At 43.6% G+C, this 15,528-nt stretch overlaps 1 protein-coding gene across 1 annotated transcript in view; it reads left to right on the forward strand.

Annotated features, from left to right (window-relative positions):
• Positions 1-15,528, forward strand: part of MED12L (mediator complex subunit 12L) — a 507,362-nt gene that overhangs the window by 50,649 nt on the left and 441,185 nt on the right. Inside the window, exons 8-9 of the mRNA XM_075861497.1 lie at positions 7,139-7,408; positions 15,069-15,218. Coding sequence (XP_075717612.1) covers positions 7,139-7,408; positions 15,069-15,218 — 420 coding nt within the window. The remainder of the gene's footprint in view (positions 1-7,138; positions 7,409-15,068; positions 15,219-15,528) is intronic.

Below are 15,528 nucleotides of genomic sequence, written 5' to 3' on the forward strand. Positions count from 1 at the left end.
AAAAATCAAGCCCTCATAGTACTAAATCGACAGAAAAATAAAGAAGTTATGGCTTTTGGAAGGTGGGGAGGAAAAAACGAAAATTAAAATCTGAAAGTTGTTTACGACGGGAAGGGGTTAAAGTTTCTTTAGAAAATCCATTTAAACGAGTACCATATTATTTAGTATCCTGTGTGGTCAGCTCAGCGCAAGCTCTTCCTGATCCCCATCTGATATATCAAGAGTTCCTTTATGTGTGCTCTTAGGCCCAATATGTGACATGCTGTACAAAAGAGATCTCTTCCCTAGTAGATTGTAAGCCCTTGCAGGCAGGGTCCTCTCTCCTTTCGTACCAGTGTGTCATTTATTAAGCTCATGTTTATTGTACTTGTTGTTTTATTGTCTCAAATCACTGAACAGGCCATATTTACTCATAAGGGTCGGCACACACACCACCTCCCAACAGCACCCAGATAAACCAAAATGCCACATAGAGGCCATATACTGATGAACACCCACCCACACGCCGACTATTCATGAGGGGGGTGGCTGCTTCGTATTAACACTGCACACAGATATGGCTTCTATAAGGTGCCAGTCACACGGTTACATGTAGTGCACCATTCTGGTATACAGCCTATTAGTTACGCCCATACTATTAGATCAGGCGGGCTAAAGCAAAGCGAGTGCTCATGTGAGCGCTGAGCCGCTTAGATTCTGTTTGTCTTTTTCCTGAAATCAATGTAGCGTGTACCGGCTCAATACGAACAGAAAGGAAGCGGCTCAGCGCTCACATGGGCGCTTCTGCCAGTTCGTTTTAGCGATTGGCCTCAGTGCTCGGACCCACACCAATCAAAACTTCTGACATGTTACTATGACATGTCAGAAGTTTGAACGTTTAATTACCCTTTAAAACCCTTTTTTCATATGTAATATGAAAATAATAATAATCTCTACGTGCTATGATTTACGGTGCATTGCTCTGTTTATATAATTGCATGGAAATCTGGTGTTCAAAGCTTCCTTTCTTTTAAAGGATCTTGGGAGTTTATTGAGTTTGAAATACAGCTGAAGCATGTATACAGAGGGTGCTTGGATTTCTCATGTATTTCTCACATTTGTTGCTTGGTAGGAATTTTGCTTCATTTCTTGCCAACATTTCAGATAAACATATTTTTAATACTATAAGTGATGTTGTTTCATCAGTCCCCAATTTCTATTTAATAGCCTGTCTAATATTTGAGAATGTGCAGTACTCTCACCTCTGACCGTTATAAGACGACTCAAACAACCATTTTAATATTCTGTTTGGGGGTGGAAAATACAGAATTTGGACAAGGAGACTGCAGCTGTGCCCAGCATATCCATGAAAATTAAGACTAAAATATCCTAATAGTATATTGTCGGGCCGTTCCCTACGCAGCCACTAATTAGAAGGAGATGCAATTGACTTATGCCGTATAAAAAGACAGAATTACATTAGACAGTGCCCTTTGCTGCATCTTCTGTTGGCACCCCCCTCATATGGTGTATTACCTATATCACCATGAGGACCAAGAGACCCCATGCGTATCGCCGGGCTACCGGCTTTGTCAGGGGACGCCGGCAGCCCGGCGATACACGTGAGGTCTTTTGGTCCTTAAGGTGATATAGCCACCACCATCCCTCTCTCACACGGTTGTATTTTGATATACTTTATTTGTACATTGTATATGCATTTGTTTGATATCTTGCATTGTCATAGGGGAGTTTTAACCTAACACATCATTGTAGGAAGTCATATTTGTGTACATAGGAGTATTTTAACCCTTTAATGACCAGCCTATTTAAAAAAAATTATGTTTTTCCATCGTCGCATTCCAAGAACTATAACATTTTTATTTTTGCGGAAATCACGGCCGTGCTCATGGCTACAGTTGTGTGCATGAGGCCTTAGCAGGCATTTACTACAGGCAGACCTTGGGGCCTTTATTAGGCCCCCGGCTTCCATCGAAGACACAGACACTCAGCGATCTTATCGCCGGGTGTTGGTGGGATGAGAGGGAGCTCCCTCCCTCTCTCCAAAACAACTCAGATGCGGTGCTCGCTATTGAGCGCCGCATCTGAGGGGTTAAACGGGTGAGATCGATAATGATATCAATCTCACCCGTTCGAGCAGTGATGCCCCCAGCCCTCAGCTACCTCTGGCAGCTGAGAGCAGGGAGATTTAACGGCTCCCTGCTCTGTTTATTTATTCCGATGCAGCGCTGTAAAAAGGCTATTTTAATAAAGCCCGTTAGTGGCCGCCGTAAAAACACTATGGGCCGGTCACTAATGAGTTAAGGGCCTGTTCACATCAGCATTGGGCTTCCGTTTTGGCTTTCCGTTCATCTGTTCAGAGGAACAAAGCTATTGTTTCTGGGAAAAACTGAAACCTAGCGGAGATAAGTGAAGTGAATAACATTATCTTGTTACAATGACCCCTGTCAAAGGGTGGAATATAACCGGTGATGTGGGGTGTTCCCGGTATGCAGTGGTTAGTACCTACCAAAAGTGGTCCTAGAAAGGACAACCGATGAACCTGTAGGGGGATCACGCGTGTCGGTAACGCAATGCAAGAGACACAACTCCTTGGTTCAACTTCTTTACTGTTATAAACACGTACAGGAATTGCTCTTCAGTAATAAAACGTACAGGAATTGCTCTTCAGTAATAACACGTACAGGAATTGCTCTTCAGTGGAGCAGACAGGAATTCTGAGGTTGGAGACTTCGATCCCGCTGGAAGTCCCCCGGAGAGGTTGTCCCTGAACCCACGTTGCCAGGCTTGGCTACGGTCACGCCGCTGTCAGTCACGGTGGGAGCTACCCACTACTGGCAGCCTACCCTAGGGTAAGAGTCACATTCTCGGCCCATGGGTCGCGTTGTGGGAATCAGTGAACTACCGTACCTACTGGCACCGTCTCGGGTCTTTGCGGAGCTCTCCGCTACCTTCCCGACAAAACCTCTCCTCAGTCTGCGGTCCGAATGTTGGACACACCTAGGACGCAACTGAACAGGTGAGGTTGACACTAACGGTTGTGCAAGTCCATATAATAGTCCAATAAGTCCCGTCAACCCGACTGTTCTTTCTGTCTGCCCCTATTCCCACAATATTCGCCACTACCAGTTCAAAGCATTCTTACGGGCGGTGATTACAGAAATCATACACTCTTGGGTAAACACAGGGACACTGGCACGGGTGATGAGGTAGCACAACTGATCTTGGGCCTAGCTCAGGCTGAGTTGTCTGTCACTTTAAAGACTAGCCTTCTAGGAGTAGTGTTGCTGTGTTTAACGAGGGACGTCACTCCTGGGAAGAGTCACTGGCTATGACAAGGGCACGGGCACTTTCTCTAGGAAGGGGCCTAGAATCCTGGTCAGGGGTTTACGGTCTATGACCAGTACCAGTGGCTGTTGGCACACTCCGTTGTGCTCCAGACGGTCCTCTGTCCTTCTGCGTGACTGTGGTGGGCACACTCCGTTGTTGTCCTCCTCTGTTCTTCTGCAATGGCTGCAGTGGAAACACACGTGCTGGAAGGCTCCTGCTTCTCTTTGCCAGCCAATCTTCACTGCGGCCTCAATCGCCCGTACGGACACCGGCTCTGACGGCCTATTTCTCCTTTCACCCCTCTGCTCACTCGTCGGCACATTCCTCTGAACCCTGCTGCCGTTCTTCTCTCCTCTCACCCTTGCTGCGCCTCTCTCCCCTCCTTTCCCGATCTCCCACACTCTCCCCTTTACTTCCGGTCCTCTTCTCGAATGCCACGTGACGGCCTCTCCTCCTTCCTCCCTTCGAGCGCGCATCGCGAGACTTTGCCTGCTTCCGCCCGCCGGAGCGCCTGCTCGTGGCTGTCAGCGGAGCGGCCGTTTCCATGACAACCAGGACGCTCCTTCGTTCGGGAGCCGGACTCCCGAATCAAAGACCGTCCGTGTCCCTGTGTTGTCCCCCGGAGCGACAGGTAAGTGCACCCCTTACAAACCGACGACAAGGTCATGCGTGCCCAAGGCTTATTGATGTGGGTAGCAAAGGCTAGCCCGTCTGGTCCAATCCCATAAAAGTGCTACTGTAATACAGATTGCTGAAAAAGTTAAAGCCGGCTATGATGGAAAGGTGTCAGAACACACAGGTTGCTGAGTTTGGGTCTGTGTAGCAACAGTCCGGACTGAGTTAAAGGATCTGCTGATAATAACCTAGTGCCAGATAGCACAGGATACTTTCAGAGGTCTTGTGGAGTCCATGCATCGACAGATAGAGCTGTTTTGGTGCACGAGGACAACCAATACAGTATTGGGCAAGTGATTTTAATGTTATAGCTGAAAGGTGTATGTTTATAATAAAACCTGATTTAAATAATGTGATTTTTTTTTTATGATACATTCACTTCAAGTCTTGAATTGTTATTTTTGCCATGTGTTCGTCTTTGTTTTTAGGTTGCTATTAAAGTGACTATTGGGTTATCAACCATCTATTCCCAGCCCTTGTATGATATATATAGTAGATCTACATTATTTTGCAAAGTGGTATTTTCCTCTAGCCCCTCGTTCTACTTTGCTGCATGTGTCACAGTAGTTTTATGGAGTTCATTATGTTCATAAATGAGGGTGTTCTGTATGAATAGCACTGTAAGGGCAAAGCCCCATGTGGCGGAATTGCTCTGGAATTCCGCTGCGGACACTCTGCAGCGTTAATCCGCAGCGGACCCATTTCTCCATTGCCTTCCACTTCTTTTTAGTAGGCTTCGTTTAGACGAGGCGGAAAATTCCGCTGCGGAGCATAGGCTGCGGTGCGGAATTTGGTGTCCGCAGCATACAATGGATGTTGCGGACCTGTGGCGGACTGGTTGCGGACCCATTACGGAAGTTCTCCATTGACTTCAGTTCCGCAATGAAGTCCGCAGATGTCATGTACATGTTATGTGTGCTGCGGATGCGTATTGGTTTTTTAATATGACATTTCTTCATTCTGGCTGGACCGATGTATTTCTAGGTCTACAGCCAGACTGAGGAAGTCAATGGGGCTCCCGTAATTACGGGTGAGTACGTGTGTGCACCCATAATTACGGGTGACTACGTGTGTGCACCCGTAATTACGGGAGCGTTGCTAGGCGACGTCAGTAAATAGTCACTGTCCATGGTGCTGAAAGAGTTAAGCGATTGGCAGTAACTGTTTCAGCACCCTGGACAGTGACTACCGATCACAATATACATCAACCTGTAAAAAAAAAGGAAGTTCATACTTACCGAGAACTCCCTGCTTCTTTCTCCAGTCCGGCTTCCCAGGATGACGTTTCAGTCTAAGTGACGGCTGCAGCCAATCACAGGCTGCAGCGGTCACATGGACTGCCGCGTCATCCAGGGAGGTCGGGCTGGATGCCGAAAGAGGGACGCGTCACCAAGACAACGGCCGGTAAGTATGAAATTCTTTTACTTTCACTAGGGAAAGTGCTGTCCCTTCTCTCTATCCTGCACTGATAGAGAGAAGGGAAGTACTTTCACCTCAATACGCAGCGGCCACTCCGCATCAATTTACTGCACATTTTGGGCAGATCCGCCACAGAATCTGCAACGCAGATTATGTGTGGCATTGATGCGGACAGTTGCGGAAGAATTCCGCCACGTGGGGCCATGCCCTAAGTCTGGCCCAGACATGGGAATTCTGCACTGCGTGTTTTTGTATCTATTTCTTTCAATGAATATAAATTATTAATTTTTTTACGACATGATAATCATCTATGGGACTGCCTTCAATAGCGTAATTTTTTTCTACTTTGTGGATCCTTATAAAAAAACCTCAGTAAAATAGTGCATAGCAGGCCGAAATATGTAAATGCTTGTCTTCCTAATATATAAATTGTAACAATCTCGCCATGCAAGTGCAAAGATAGTCACAAACTTTTCCCGTTGATGAAACAGCATGACATGGTGGTTTACCAAGAGTCCATAATGCTCAAAGCAAAAATCATCGTTTGCACACTAGTCTAGGGGAACGAGCGTTTGCATGGCTGTGCGACGTTACGGGGGACCTCATCCTTTCTCAAGCTTCAATGTTTTGCACTATCTCTGCACTTTTATGGTGAGATTGTTACAATTTATTTATAAGGCAGAAAAGCATTTACATATTTTTGCCTACCATGCATTATTTACTGTGGACCTGAATAGCAGGTGAAATAGAGATCTCGACTCGATGATTTTCGTATTGGTTGACTTAATACTATTTGTTTCCTTATAAACCCTGGCATACTGATATAATACATTATTACTTATCTACCCTTGTATTTGTTATCTCACTCTGTGCCAGGAATCCGCAAACTGAAGATTTATTGCTGAACACATTAGTTTCTCGCCTCTTGGCTTCAAAACATGCATTGCAGATCAAGCAGGGGAAGACATCTGTTTCCTTTCATATGACTTCTTATTTAAAGTGAGATTTTACATGACAAAGATATTGATAAATAATACAAATTAAGCAGATAAAAACAGTAATAATAATTAAAAAACATCCCAGGAAACTTCAAAACACCCTTTTGTGCTGTAAAGATATTGATAAAAGTTATACGAAGACATAAGCAACATGATGCATGATGTAGGTGGGAGTTGGTCTGAACACAAAAGAAGTACTCAGTGGCTAGACAAACCTTTTTGTGCCCATCGCAAAGCCGGTAAAATGCCCGCAGTGTACCAATTCACTGGGTGAAAATTTTGTTAATTCTTAGTCCTGACTGCCCATTTAGAGCATTTTCAGTCATTTGTTGACCCAGTGTCTTGTGTGCAGGATTTAGTGCACATAAAAGTTCATACAAACAGTCAAGAGGGTAATTCTCTTAGGGCACACTGTTATATTACAGACCTCTTGCAGATAGGGAGAGGCTGTCATTTGACAGTGGCCTCATTCTGCCCTCTGGCAGCTGCTAATAGGTTGATCACCCAAAGCTTCCAGCTACTGAATGGAGTAGCTGTTACGAAATAAAATATGACTACATTTTACTTGAGGGCTTAACTAGCCTCCATCTGTGGTAAGATATAGTTCATTAACATTGCCCCAAACCCTTTGTCTCAACTAAATTTCTATTTCCACAGCATATAACAACTGACAATCAAACACATTAACTTTTTTTCATGTTTGTTCTATTTTTTTTCAGCACTCTGAGGAATTTGTACAATCTGCGTACTTGTCACGACGCCTGGCCTACTTCTGCTCCAGGCGCCTTTCTGCGCTACTGAGTGACTGCGCTGGTCCTGCCAATGCACATACATCTATTTTAAAGATGGGGCCAAACAATCCTCCTCTAGCTACTCCAAGTCCTAGTTCTTCAGGACCAGTGATCAATTCTGTCCATCTGCCCTGTGCTGATTTCCAGGCATGTCTTCAACATCGTCCATTAGTATATGGTCTTAGCTGCATGTTGCAAGTAGGTGAAACGTTCTAAATATATAATATATAATGATAATAATAATAAGGCCACATGAATAGATCTGTGTGCAGTTGCCCTGTTGCTTCTTGTAGTGGAGTGTCACGCTTTCTGTCATCCACAGATGTTGCTGCTGTAGTCTCAAAAGACGACATTTTCCGTACTGGCTGTTAGAATGTCATTGGGGAATAAAGTACTTTAGGTTCCTGAAAGAAAGTACCATAAAGAATAGTAGCAGTTGTTTACATGATGTTTTTAGTAAATGTGTGTGAATTTTGGAACAACATACAGCTATGTAAATATGTTCAAGCACAGATCTAAGGGGGCATTAACCTAAGCCGCCTTTATTTATCTGGTATTCTGCCAATTCATTTGAAAATGTCTTTGTAATAACAAAAAAACATTACTGGAAGAGACCAGCAGCTGGAAATCTCAAAATGCTTTGCAAAGTGTATGTTCACACACAGTGATTTGTTGCAGAGATTTCTGTGACTGCCCTATACATGTGAATGGGGTTGTTTCTGCAGCATGTGCATGGATTATTTTTTTTCTACAAACCTCATTCAGATATATGGAGCAGTCACAGAAATTTTGCAACTAATCTGCCAGTGTGTGAACATACCCTAAGTTTTTCTACTTTTCAACTAACTCTACTTTAGTGTGGAAAATCTCAACAAATGAAACTCTATGTAGTTTGGGTAACTTTACATATGATCCTGAGATCTCACATTAAGGTCAATCCACGAGAATATTTTCCTATTTTCTTCTAAAATATTATTCAGTTTGCCCTCATTTTAGCCCTTGTGTTGGGTCTGTATTCTCTTGGACTCTGCACCTCTATGTAGGTCAACAAAACCACAAAAAAGGCCATACTCACTAGGTAGGTGGGTGGGTGAAAACCCGTTCCCATCAGGACGCAGACGGGTCAAAGAATGCTGCAGAAGGAGTGTGCATTAAATAGTGATAGCCCCTCCCACTAGTCTTGAGGGGAGTGGCGGACTAAGTGCTCAAAGGTGTGCGATAAATGAGTGTCAGTGTAGTGCTAGGGTGTGAATGGATGGTAAAAAATAAATATGTATGTATGAAAGTGTCAGAACTGTGTAATAATGTAATAAAAATAAATAAATAAATAAATGTGATGAATAGGGGTCAGTGCTGTGAATAGTACATGGGGTGTCAGTACTATGTGTAATACGTGGAGGGATAATGTGCTGGTCGTCAGGCATGGCGTATCTTGCCGAATAACAGCCTATTTGTAACGCCGCTAGTGTTAGCTAAAGCGGGCTGCTCTGCATTCCAAACCAAACGCCAGCACATCATGCCCTCCCAGCATATAAGACCCGGCTGCGTCCTGAAAAAAAGTGTAGTATACGTAGTAAGAAATATCCATGAAACATGGGGTATTAGTTGTTATTTTGGCCAAAATACGCAAAGCTCGCAACCCAACGTCAAGGGTCCCCAGTGCCTTGCGAGTCCCTAACCAGAACTTTACGTTCCTAATTTAAAAACACAAACAGAAAAAATGGGACATAAAGATCATCAAAACCACAAAAAAGGCCATACTCACTAGGTAGGTGGGTGGGTGAAAACCCGTTCCCATCAGGACGCAGACGGGTCAAAGAATGCTGCAGAAGGAGTGTGCATTAAATAGTGATAGCCCCTCCCACTAGTCTTGAGGGGAGTGGCGGACTAAGTGCTCAAAGGTGTGCGATAAATGAGTGTCAGTGTAGTGCTAGGGTGTGAGTGGATGGTAAAAAATAAATATGTATGTATGAAAGTGTCAGAACTGTGTAATAATGTAATAAAAATAAATAAATAAATAAATGTGATGAATAGGGGTCAGTGCTGTGAATAGTACATGGGGTGTCAGTACTATGTGTAATACGTGGAGGGATAATGTGCTGGTCGTCAGGCATGGCGTATCTTGCCGAATAACAGCCTATTTGTAACGCCGCTAGTGTTAGCTAAAGCGGGCTGCTCTGCATTCCAAACCAAACGCCAGCACATCATGCCCTCCCAGCATATAAGACCCGGCTGCGTCCTGAAAAAAAGTGTAGTATACGTAGTAAGAAATATCCATGAAACATGGGGTATTAGTTGTTATTTTGGCCAAAATACGCAAAGCTCGCAACCCAACGTCAAGGGTCCCCAGTGCCTTGCGAGTCCCTAACCAGAACTTTTCGTTCCTAATTTAAAAACACAAACAGAAAAAATGGGACATAAAGATCATCAAAACCACAAAAAAGGCCATACTCACTAGGTAGGTGGGTGGGTGAAAACCCGTTCCCATCAGGACGCAGACGGGTCAAAGAATGCTGCAGAAGGAGTGTGCATTAAATAGTGATAGCCCCTCCCACTAGTCTTGAGGGGAGTGGCGGACTAAGTGCTCAAAGGTGTGCGATAAATGAGTGTCAGTGTAGTGCTAGGGTGTGAATGGATGGTAAAAAATAAATATGTATGTATGAAAGTGTCAGAACTGTGTAATAATGTAATAAAAATAAATAAATAAATGTGATGAATAGGGGTCAGTGCTGTGAATAGTACATGGGGTGTCAGTACTATGTGTAATACGTGGAGGGATAATGTGCTGGTCGTCAGGCATGGCGTATCTTGCCGAATAACAGCCTATTTGTAACGCCGCTAGTGTTAGCTAAAGCGGGCTGCTCTGCATTCCAAACCAAACGCCAGCACATCATGCCCTCCCAGCATATAAGACCCGGCTGCGTCCTGAAAAAAAGTGTAGTATACGTAGTAAGAAATATCCATGAAACATGGGGTATTAGTTGTTATTTTGGCCAAAATACGCAAAGCTCGCAACCCAACGTCAAGGGTCCCCAGTGCCTTGCGAGTCCCTAACCAGAACTTTTCGTTCCTAATTTAAAAACACAAACAGAAAAAATGGGACATAAAGATCATCAAAACCACAAAAAAGGCCATATTCACTAGGTAGGTGGGTGGGTGAAAACCCGTTCCCATCAGGACGCAGACGGGTCAAAGAATGCTGCAGAAGGAGTGTGCATTAAATAGTGATAGCCCCTCCCACTAGTCTTGAGGGGAGTGGCGGACTAAGTGCTCAAAGGTGTGCGATAAATGAGTGTCAGTGTAGTGCTAGGGTGTGAATGGATGGTAAAAAATAAATATGTATGTATGAAAGTGTCAGAACTGTGTAATAATGTAATAAAAATAAATAAATAAATAAATGTGATGAATAGGGGTCAGTGCTGTGAATAGTACATGGGGTGTCAGTACTATGTGTAATACGTGGAGGGATAATGTGCTGGTCGTCAGGCATGGCGTATCTTGCCGAATAACAGCCTATTTGTAACGCCGCTAGTGTTAGCTAAAGCGGGCTGCTCTGCATTCCAAACCAAACGCCAGCACATCATGCCCTCCCAGCATATAAGACCCGGCTGCGTCCTGAAAAAAAGTGTAGTATACGTAGTAAGAAATATCCATGAAACATGGGGTATTAGTTGTTATTTTGGCCAAAATACGCAAAGCTCGCAACCCAACGTCAAGGGTCCCCAGTGCCTTGCGAGTCCCTAACCAGAACTTTTCGTTCCTAATTTAAAAACACAAACAGAAAAAATGGGACATAAAGATCATCAAAACCACAAAAAAGGCCATACTCACTAGGTAGGTGGGTGGGTGAAAACCCGTTCCCATCAGGACGCAGACGGGTCAAAGAATGCTGCAGAAGGAGTGTGCATTAAATAGTGATAGCCCCTCCCACTAGTCTTGAGGGGAGTGGCGGACTAAGTGCTCAAAGGTGTGCGATAAATGAGTGTCAGTGTAGTGCTAGGGTGTGAATGGATGGTAAAAAATAAATATGTATGTATGAAAGTGTCAGAACTGTGTAATAATGTAATAAAAATAAATAAATAAATAAATGTGATGAATAGGGGTCAGTGCTGTGAATAGTACATGGGGTGTCAGTACTATGTGTAATACGTGGAGGGATAATGTGCTGGTCGTCAGGCATGGCGTATCTTGCCGAATAACAGCCTATTTGTAACGCCGCTAGTGTTAGCTAAAGCGGGCTGCTCTGCATTCCAAACCAAACGCCAGCACATCATGCCCTCCCAGCATATAAGACCCGGCTGCGTCCTGAAAAAAAGTGTAGTATACGTAGTAAGAAATATCCATGAAACATGGGGTATTAGTTGTTATTTTGGCCAAAATACGCAAAGCTCGCAACCCAACGTCAAGGGTCCCCAGTGCCTTGCGAGTCCCTAACCAGAACTTTTCGTTCCTAATTTAAAAACACAAACAGAAAAAATGGGACATAAAGATCATCAAAACCACAAAAAAGGCCATACTCACTAGGTAGGTGGGTGGGTGAAAACCCGTTCCCATCAGGACGCAGACGGGTCAAAGAATGCTGCAGAAGGAGTGTGCATTAAATAGTGATAGCCCCTCCCACTAGTCTTGAGGGGAGTGGCGGACTAAGTGCTCAAAGGTGTGCGATAAATGAGTGTCAGTGTAGTGCTAGGGTGTGAATGGATGGTAAAAAATAAATATGTATGTATGAAAGTGTCAGAACTGTGTAATAATGTAATAAAAATAAATAAATAAATAAATGTGATGAATAGGGGTCAGTGCTGTGAATAGTACATGGGGTGTCAGTACTATGTGTAATACGTGGAGGGATAATGTGCTGGTCGTCAGGCATGGCGTATCTTGCCGAATAACAGCCTATTTGTAACGCCGCTAGTGTTAGCTAAAGCGGGCTGCTCTGCATTCCAAACCAAACGCCAGCACATCATGCCCTCCCAGCATATAAGACCCGGCTGCGTCCTGAAAAAAAGTGTAGTATACGTAGTAAGAAATATCCATGAAACATGGGGTATTAGTTGTTATTTTGGCCAAAATACGCAAAGCTCGCAACCCAACGTCAAGGGTCCCCAGTGCCTTGCGAGTCCCTAACCAGAACTTTACGTTCCTAATTTAAAAACACAAACAGAAAAAATGGGACATAAAGATCATCAAAACCACAAAAAAGGCCATACTCACTAGGTAGGTGGGTGGGTGAAAACCCGTTCCCATCAGGACGCAGACGGGTCAAAGAATGCTGCAGAAGGAGTGTGCATTAAATAGTGATAGCCCCTCCCACTAGTCTTGAGGGGAGTGGCGGACTAAGTGCTCAAAGGTGTGCGATAAATGAGTGTCAGTGTAGTGCTAGGGTGTGAGTGGATGGTAAAAAATAAATATGTATGTATGAAAGTGTCAGAACTGTGTAATAATGTAATAAAAATAAATAAATAAATAAATGTGATGAATAGGGGTCAGTGCTGTGAATAGTACATGGGGTGTCAGTACTATGTGTAATACGTGGAGGGATAATGTGCTGGTCGTCAGGCATGGCGTATCTTGCCGAATAACAGCCTATTTGTAACGCCGCTAGTGTTAGCTAAAGCGGGCTGCTCTGCATTCCAAACCAAACGCCAGCACATCATGCCCTCCCAGCATATGTAGGTGTAAGAGGAATTCACAAAAACCCATCCCAGCGAGCAATCCTATAATGAATAGATTATATCTCCTGAACCTCTGAGGAGGTGGATGAAGAATGTTCAATTTAGGGAAGGAAAGAATCCACTTCTGCAGGGAAACATCTGTGATTTCTCTGTATACAGGAGGGACTTTCTTTCCCACACATTTTATTAGTATTATCTATATTATAGTACGGAGTGAAGGGATTGAGGTGATTACCGTATATAACAAATAACACAACTTTATACAGTAGCAAAGAGTGTAAAACCACGACAGCCACAGTGCGGCTTGGGAGTTGCTTGTTGCTCACAGACCTTCTAAGGGTATGTGCACACACACTAATTACGTCCGTAATTGACGGACGTATTTCGGCCGCAAGTACCGGACCGAACACAGTGCAGGGAGCCGGGCTACTAGCGTCATAGTTATATACGATGCTAGGAGTCCCTGCCTCGCTGCAGGACAACTGTCCCGTACTGTAATCATGTTTTCAGTACGGGACAGTAGTTCCACGGAGAGGCAGGGACTCATAGCATCGTACATAAGTATGACGCTAGGAGCCCGGCTCCCTGCACTGTGTTCGGTCCACTACTTGCGGCCGAAATACGTCCGTCAATTACGGACGTAAATAGTGTGTGTGGACATACCCTAATTCTCCAATCCTTTCCCTCTGAAGCGTATATCTTCCCAGAACTCTTATATTTGTCCTGATAGAATCAATCGTATATTTCTCCAATGATGATTTCAGACTATAAATTCTCCTAAACGTTATACTTTGTGTGTCACATTTAACTTTGATATTTGGGATCCAGATACCTTTAAATATGTGAATATATTAAATGTGGAGAAACGCTAGATCATAAAATGTCAATTTGCAGATAAATTTAACACACGTATTGCACCACCCAAATTGACGCTGTTCCGGGTATATGAAATGTCTGTAATATTGTTAATGTGGACGTCATATTGTAGCTAGTGCTTATGGTCATAACGCGAGGCTCTTATGGTTCCCGAGCTACTGGTTGGGGACCACTGCTCTAAACTAACTAGAATTTGATGCTGCCTTTAAGTGTTTTTGTCATTTTAAAGGGAATGTGTCGCTAGAATTTTTATATTTTTTTTTAGTTAAACAATTATTATTTAAGTGATTACACATTGTTTTAATTTTTTTATTTTTTTCACAAGTCAGGAAATATTATAAATTAGATTCTAATTTATAACATTTCCATGTGCTGGCCACTAGAGGGAGCAGTTCCCAAAATTGCAGCATGGTCAATGTGGTAAAGCAACCTCATTGCTTTATGCTGCAAATTTGGGGTAGACACACTCTCTCTAGTGTCCTCACACAATCCCCCCTCCCTTCTACTAGCTAGTGCCAGGAGAAGGAGGGGTTTGAATCTTCAAACCTCCTACACTGTGTGCCGCCATTTTCTGAGCGACTGCATAGTGTAGGAGGATTAGATACAGGGCTCAGCAGACAGTATCACATGAACATAATACACACATCACATACACGAACATAATTTACCTGCCGCCCCCTCCACTGGTCTATGCTCCTTTTCCTTGCGCCTGAACATATGGCCGGAAGCCGCGGCCAGAATTCGTCATCTTACTGCCGCGGCTTCCGGTCCACATGAAAATGGCGCCGGATTCGCTCTGCGAACGAGCTTCGTATTGGTCTGTGTGGGAGCGACGCATGCGCCATTGCCACACAGACAGCATACGCTTCAGAGAGTGGAACGGCTCCCGTTCGCATTCTCTATGGGGTTTGGCAGCCCCCATACAGAAGTAAAAGTAAGAACAATGTAAAAAGTAGAACATGAGAACACAAATAAATAAATAAATGTATGTTAATATCATATTAAAAGCAATATGATAAAAAAAATAAAAATATTTCATGACACCTTCCCTTTAAATACTTTCCCACTGTCGGCTTGTATCAGTCTATATTCCGAGTTCCTCTAGTGATAATAATTGTTTATAACATGTTATTTTAAATATGAACTATTCAATTATAGATATTTGTGTGGTGAAAAGGTACAACATTTCTTTGACATGATCAATGCTTTCATTACCTTTTAAAGAATATATACTGCAAGATGATCATGTATCTTAAAGGACACACAACGATCATCTACAAATACATTAACTATTAAATTGCTTTCTGCAGACTATCACTCTTTGCTGTCCAAGTGCCTTGGTGTGGAACTATTCCACAAATGAAAGTAAAAACACAAATTCAGGTTCTCCACTGGATCTTCTTCAGGTCGCACCATCCAGCCTGCCAATGCCTGACGGAAACTCGCCATTTAATCAACAGGTATGCGTCACTGTAAGAAATGGAATTATTTCTAGTTTTTTTCTACTACACACACTACTCCCTATACATACACCGATCAGCCATAACTGACAGGTGAAGTGAATAACATTCATTATCTCCCTGCAATGTTAGGGTATGTTCACACGGCCTATTTACGGACGTAATTCGGGCGTTTTGGCCCCGAATTACGTCTGAAAATAGCGCCTCAATAGCGCTGACAAACATCTGCCCATTGAAAGCAATGGGCAGACGTTTGTCTGTTCACACGAGGCGTATATTTACGCGCCGCTGTCAAATGACGGCGCGTAAC

The sequence above is a fragment of the Rhinoderma darwinii genome, chromosome 4 (assembly GCF_050947455.1).
Source record: "Rhinoderma darwinii isolate aRhiDar2 chromosome 4, aRhiDar2.hap1, whole genome shotgun sequence".
Lineage (NCBI taxonomy): Eukaryota > Metazoa > Chordata > Amphibia > Anura > Rhinodermatidae > Rhinoderma > Rhinoderma darwinii.